General features: G+C 42.6%; 1 protein-coding gene across 4 annotated transcripts in view; it reads right to left on the bottom strand.

Moving 5' to 3' along the window:
- Positions 1-7,408, bottom strand: part of rufy1 (RUN and FYVE domain containing 1) — a 134,989-nt gene that overhangs the window by 82,408 nt on the left and 45,173 nt on the right. For 3 of the 4 annotated variants that reach the window (XM_043703644.1, XM_043703643.1, XM_043703641.1), the window contains exon 14: positions 2,533-2,577. The exons of the other annotated variant lie outside the window; for it this stretch is intronic. In XM_043703644.1, the coding sequence (XP_043559579.1) occupies positions 2,533-2,577 (45 nt within the window). The remainder of the gene's footprint in view (positions 1-2,532; positions 2,578-7,408) is intronic. 4 annotated transcript variants of the gene reach the window in all.

Here is a 7,408-nt window from a genome sequence, read left to right on the forward strand (position 1 = left end):
TCTTGGTTGAAGAAGTAGGCGCGGAGGCGAAGGCGGCGGAAGAATTGTTCGGTGTCACTCCGTGTATTGAATTCATTGACCCGAGAACGTGTGGGAACGAAGGTGAGGCCTCTGCTGAGGACTGATCTTTCATCCTCAGAGAGGGGTAGGTCTGGAGGGATGGTGAAAACACGGCAGGGCTGGGAGCTAGGACCTGGTGTGGGGCTGGAGCTGAGTGTGGGGGCGGGGTTAGGTCTGGTTTATTCCTATTTTCTTTGTCTCCTGTCTGCCACTCCACTCTCTAAAAACATCAGTATAGTATCCCCAGTGCCACGCACTTCAATTTTACATGCTAATCGAGGGACCTTAGCAAAGCCTAGTTTTTACCAATCAGAATCCATGTGAATCTTAATACAACATTTGTCCAAACTTTTTAAAACATCAGATTTCATGGTTATAAGATGTCTGATAACTAATTTAACAATTTTAGAGTTCTCTCTCAAGCACCTTGTTAATGAATGGCTTGGATGATTTTTCTTTTAAAAATCATATAGAATCCCTAGCGTGGAAACAGGCCCTTCGGCCCAACAAGTCCACACCAACCCTCGAAAGAATAACCCTCCCAGACCCATTTCTCTACCCTAATATCCTACATTTTCCTACTAATGCACCTAACCTACACATCCCTGAACACTCTGGGCAATTTAGCATGGCCAATTCACCTAACCTGCACATCTTTGGATTGTGGGAGGAAACCAGAGCACCCGGAGGAAAGCCATGCAGACATGGGAAGAATGTGCAAAGTCCACACAGGCAGTTGCCAGAGGTTGGAATCAAACCTGGAAACCTGTCACTGTGAGGCAGTGGTGCTAACCACTGAACCACACCAAGATACAGTGTTAGGCTCAAGAATGATTGACAAATCATTCTTAATCCATTGTTTCGTTGAACCTGAAGTTAGCATAAGACCCTAAGATATAAGAGCTGAATTAGGCCATTCGGCCTTTTGAGCATGCTCTGCCATTCAATCATGGCTAATATGTTACTCAACTGCATTCTCTTGCCTTCTCCCTGTAAGATTTGATCCCCTTATTAGTCAGGAAGCTATATTACACTTCTGTTGTAATGAGTTCCACAGATTCACCACCATCTGGTTGAAGGATTCCTCTTCATCTCAGTTCCAAAGGATTTTGACTTCACTCCGAGCTGTGCCCTCAGGTCCTAGTCTCTTTAATAATGGAAGCATCTTGTCCACGTCCACTCTATCTAGGCCTTTAAGTTTTCTGTAAATTTCAATGAGATTCCCCTTCATCCTTCTAAACTTAATTGGGTGAAATGAAGGAACATCATCTCCTTTTCTCTCCATTTCTTCTACAAACTAGAGTTCAGCTTTGTCAGCAGCTGCATGGTTCAATGCAGTTTTTGGTCAATAACCTCACATTTATCTACATTACACTTCATCTGCCAGGAGTTTATTTACCTTCCTCATCCAGTCAGGACAGTTCATTTACCCTCTTCACCCGAGTAGTGGGTGTTCAGTCACCATCCACATTCTGAACATGCACTCAAAGTCCCATTTTTCCACCCTCCCAGGTTCTCAAGTAGTCTAACCTCTATGATCTGCAATCCAGGTGCTGTAATGGTCCCATTCTTGTTTAATGCCACCCAATTGTTTAAGTATTGTGAACTGTAATAATTCTCCCAATTCCAGTCTTCCCTCACAGTTCCCTATACACACTAAATTAAAAGAACATCACTGGCCAGTTCCATCAAGGATTCATTTGATCAGATCATTTGTTTTAACTGCCTGGAGGAGTAAAGTCTCCCAAACATCAGCTGACTGCTGCCTCATTTTATCAGATAAAGCGAGCTCTCTATCACTATTAATTTTCTTGGAGATAAAAACCGTTCTTACTGAAATTGGCAGTCTGTGTGGGTACCTTAGCCTTTTCTCCCACAGGTGATGAAAGCAGTTCCCAGAGTTACAAATTAATTGGAAACTCAGCTACATGTTACACATGATGCTCTAGCAAAGCCTGATGTTGAGCAGTTAGAGGCAGCTGAACCTTCAAAAAAAAAAAAGGTACAAGCAAAAGAACATTATCCACTGCTCCTTGAGTAGTTCTCAAATCTTGTACAGGCCGAGCCACCTTGTTTATGTAGAGCAAAGGCAAATACACAGGTGCCCATCCTCCAAAAAAAAGGTGTTGTTCACTGCAGTCACTATTACATGATTTCCAAAGACACCCAGCTATCTCTTAATCTATTCAACTCTAACAACACAAATATTCTCAATTTCTGCTGAGAGTATCGATTGGGTCACAAACTACCAGAAAACTCAACGAAAAGTGAGACAAGGACAGATAGTGAGGTTGATGTAGCCACAACACTGGATGTCTGACCCCTGCATAGCAGTGATTTCTATGAGGGAAGAGACATTAATTAGCTGGCACTACCATGCAAGATGCTCACAGAAAACTGCTAAACAACAGACAACCCGGCTCCTGTGTTGATTAGACATGATGCTTCTACCTTGCCAAATTTCATGCTTACTGTAGTGCAAGTCCCATTTTGCTCCACATATGACTGAACCTCTTCCTGAAGAGAAAAAAAACAGAATTGCAGATGCTGGGTATGTAGACTCATGCTTTCTCTCCACAGATATTGCCAGACCTGCTGAGCGTCTCCAGTAATTTCTGTTATACTTTAATTTTCCTGAAGAAACCTTCCTCCCCACCTGGCTCTCACTCGGAGGCCCAGCTCGTTGAAAATCCAAAAGGGAAGGAAAGACTATTGAACTGAATGGGGTCTCTGTGCCTGTCAGCAGTTGTTAGAGACAAAAATCCAGCATCAGCAGTCATTTTGTCTCTAACTAGGTTTGTACCACTGCGGAGTCTCTTCAAAAGGATGCCCGCTTTGAAGGGAATTCTCTGCTTCTCTCAGATGCACACTCAGAGTCCCTTTCTCACTGCCAAATGCTGTGAACTCCTCAGCCCTCCAGGTCTTGGAAAACACGATGAAACAAACTCACTACTATAACCACATGATGTTCCTCAGCTACTGTCTTTGCAACCATCTCATTGAGGCCTACAGGTACATTTTAAACACTCCAAATTTGGACCCACCTTTGACGCTTCATACTTGCAATACCTCCAACACCGCAACAAACAATTTGGTCTCTGGATTCTCCACTCCACCCTCTCAGTTATGTAGAGGCACCACCATTCCCTCTCCTCATCCCTCCCCCAGCTCAAGGCCTCCCTTTCCCAAATGTGTGGAGGACCTCTACTATTCTACATCAACAAAACACAGTTTTTCGGTTTCATATCTGATCGCTGAGCATCTCAGCCGCACATACAGGGGCCAAATGGACCCCTCAGTCACTGCCCATTTTAATTCCCCTTCCCACTCCCTTTCTAACATGAGCATCCTTTGCCTCCTCCATTACCACAACGAACCAAACCGCATATTGGACGAACACCTCACATTCTGCCTTAGCAGCCAACAGCCTGGAGTTCTTCAATTTCAAATAACCTCCCTTTGTACTCCCTCAGTTCCACTCCTCCCAGCCACCTGGCAGATTTATTATTCCCATTGACCAATTAGGTCTTATTCTCTACTCGTCGTCACATATCCCCATCACCCTATTTATCTGCAGCTCCCCTTACACCCACTCCCCAGTCCTGAAAGGTTACACCCAAAATGCTGACTTCTCCACATCCTGATGCTGCCTGGCTTGCTGTGTTCTTCCACCCTCTGTTCATCAGCAGTGGTGGCCATGGTCATTGAGGGCATTCTTTGTGTGGCATTAGCCTGAGGTCTACACCCCTATCCATGCTTACAGTCATCTGCACAATGTTAACCTCTTTCCTGTTCTTAAGTCTAATCTTTCCCTATGATCTGGATGATGCAATCTCATGTTCCAAAGATAGATAACTGACATTTGACTATTAAGCCTTTTCAACTGTCTGGATGTTTCCACCCCTCACTACTTGCACTTGACAGTTGAATTATCTGTCCCTGATAGATTTGAAGGAGACAACCAGGAAGATAATGCAATCAAACTATTTCAACTCTAGGGATATGGAGACCCAATCCTCATCTACACCTTGCTTGTACTCAAAATCTCTGCTGCAGCTGTAGCAGACTCCTGAAACGCCAAAAATCTGGTCCACACCTCAGAAGATCTGCTTTCAATATACGTACGACTTCCTAATATTTCCCAAGAGCTTTACTGCAGATTACAAATGGCATTTGCTCACTCACATTGATGCTGCTGGATCTTTTGACCAACTGTGCATCCTCAATCCACTCTTCAATTATCAAATGTGTCCAGCTTCCTACTAATCAGCAAGTAGTTTATCTGACCAGGAGTACAGCTCCTTTCTACTCAGTATCTTTTATTTCTGTATTTTTGATTGCCACTGAAATGAGAAAGTGACAGTTTTAAAATTCAAAGGATTGTGGAAGGGATTGACACCTTTTAAAAGCAAACTACCAACACTTACTGTAAGTGTTGCTTGCTCTGTTATATGTTCAGCAAGTGAGGGAAGTTTAGTTGTAATCCAATTGGCACAAGGAAGCATGTTCAAGGTGAGATTCAACTGGCAACAAGTAGCTGATCTGACTTTGGAGTTGTGATCAGCTGTTGATGGTAAAGGCCTCCTGCCAGCCAACAACTGGCTCCCAAGTAGCTGAATAGCTTTTGGGTAGACTGGTATATTGGCTTTCCAGAAGGGTAGGTGCTGTTCTTGCCTTGGAAAGAGTAAGAAAAAAAAACTAAAGGCTAAAGCAAGTCTGTTCATTTTTCCTCACAAGGGCCATAGCTGTTACTTTTAAATTAATATCAGGGACTTGATAAGCTGTGAAACAATCACTCTGTGGCTCTAGCAAGCAAGTGAAAATACTCATGTGAAGGAAATTTCTAGGACGCTACTAGGGACAAGGGATTTCTGTTGAAGACAATACAGAAATTTGAAAACTCTTCTTGAAGTAGAAGATTAAAATGTAACTTAAATGGGCGCTATCAGGTTGAGAAATTTTGTTGGAATAATAAGTGAAAAACAGTTCCCTCCAGCAAAGTGCTCAAGAACAGTGAAATGGATTATAATCATTAGCACAAGTTCGAGAAGGAAAACGAGGGTAGTAGTTCTGGAATTGCGAAGAATCTGTACGTTTTTCTAAAAAAAGGTGATGCAAGATGATTCTAAAAAGAATTTTAAAACAGGGAGGTGGAAAAGTTTTAGAAGAACTAACCGGACTTGACTTAATTTATTTTCCTGCCTTTTGCCCAATGTTCCTCTTTCATAGCAACTAGGAGCAAGAGTAGGCAATTCAGCCTTTGAGGCCTCCTCCACCACTTAGTATGACCACAGCTGATCCATTTCAGCCTTTACTACTTTACTGAGAGCTCTCCATAACCATAACCATATTATTAATTAAAAACTGGTCTATCTCCGCTCTAAAACGTATTCAGTGTCACAGCACTTACCATACTCTTGGAGAAGTGAATTTCACTACCTGAAAAGCAGCAACTTTTGCTCATTCATTTTAAATCCACTACCCTCTTTGCCTAAAACTATAGGATTTAGATTTCCCCACAAGGGGAAAAGTTCACTCTACTTCTAATGTTATCAATCCTCTTTAGCATGTTATGTATCTTAATTAAATCTTCCTTCATCCTTCTAAACTCGAGAGCATAGCTCAAATCTCTCCTCTTTTTCTGAATGGCAGGCAGTGACCAGAGGGGTCCAATAGAGATTAGTACTTGGACCCCAGCTATTCACAATGTATTAATTATCCAGATGGAGGGAACTAAATATATTACCTCAAAATTTACCAATGATATGAAGCTGGTGGAAGATTGAGCTGTGAGGAGGATGTAAAGATGTTGTGTGATTTGGACAGGTTGAGTGAATGAGCAAATGCTTGGTAGATGCAGTATAAATATGGATAAATATGAAGTTATCCAATTTGGTGGCAAAAATAGGAAGGTAGAAAAAAAAGAGAAGAAAAATGTTCAAGGAGACCTGGGTGTTCTTATGTACCAATTGTTGAAAGTAAGTACACAGATGCAGCATGCAGTAAAAGCCAAACTGCATGCTGGCCTTTACAGTGAAAAGATTTGGAGTACAGGACCAGGGATGTCTGGCTGCAATTAAGCAGGGCATTGGTGAGGCCATACCTGGAATATGGTGCGCAGTTTTGGTTACTTTATCAAAAGAAAGCATATTCTTGCTTTTGAGACAGCATAGTGAAGGTTTGCCAAAATGGATTTCTGGAATGACAGGACTGACATGTGAGGAGAGATTGAATTGGTTAGGATTGTATGCATGAGAGTTAAAGAATGAGGGGGGAGGGTCTCAATTTATAAACATTCCAATAGGACCAGACAGGTTAGATGCAGGAAGAACGTTCCTGACAAGGTGGGGGTGGGACGAGTCCAGAACCAGGGGTCAGAGTTTAAGGATAAAAAGGGATAAACTTTTTAGGACTGAGGAGGAAAAATTTCTTCACCCAGACACTGGTGAGCCTGTGGAATTCACTACTATAGAAAAATGGGTTGAGGCCAAAATAACGTGTGTTTTCAAGGAGGAGGTAGATACAGCTCATCACTAAAGGGATCAAGGGATTAATATATTGGGGTCAAATGGCCTTCTATGTTTCATAAGATAAGCCTTTCACCTCTGGAATTAATCCAGTTAAGTTTCTCCTGAAGTGCTTCCAATGCAATTACATCTTCCTCAGGTAAAGGAACTAAAATTGTATGCAGTACTCTAGATATGGTCTCACCAATGCCTTGTACAATTGCAATCACATTTCCCTACTTTTATATCTGCATTTCTCTAGCAATAAATGTCAAAATTCTAGGTGCCCTCCATATTACCTGCCAGCTTTCTGCAACTCATTCATGTGGGTATCCAGATGCCTCTGCATAAAGTATTTTGAAGTTTCTCTCCAATTAAATAAAATAAGTTTCCTTTTTATTCTTCTTGTCCACATTAAACTCCATGTGCCTAATTCTGGTTTATTCATCTAACCTACTTATATGTAAGTTTCTTGTTTCTTCATTGCCCCCCCCATTTAGTTTCCCACCTATTTTAGGTGTATTCTGTAAACTTGGATATAGAACGCTGATTTGCTTGCAGAAATGGAATATGGATCCAAGTACCAATCCTACATCATCCAAATTACAGTTTGCCACCTGAACTCCCCCACCCCACTCACCCACTCCAACCTCTCACCCTCGGAACGCGCAGCCCTCCACTCACTCCGTTGCAACCCCAACCTCACTATCAAACCAGCAGACAAGGGAGGCGCGGTAGTAGTTTGGCGCACCGACCCCTACACCGCTGAGGCCAAACGCCAGCTCACAGATACCTCCTCCTACTGCCCCCTTGACCATGACCCCACCCCCCACCACCAAACC

This window comes from Chiloscyllium plagiosum, chromosome 14 (genome assembly GCF_004010195.1).
Source record: "Chiloscyllium plagiosum isolate BGI_BamShark_2017 chromosome 14, ASM401019v2, whole genome shotgun sequence".
NCBI classification, from domain to species: Eukaryota; Metazoa; Chordata; class Chondrichthyes; order Orectolobiformes; family Hemiscylliidae; genus Chiloscyllium; species Chiloscyllium plagiosum.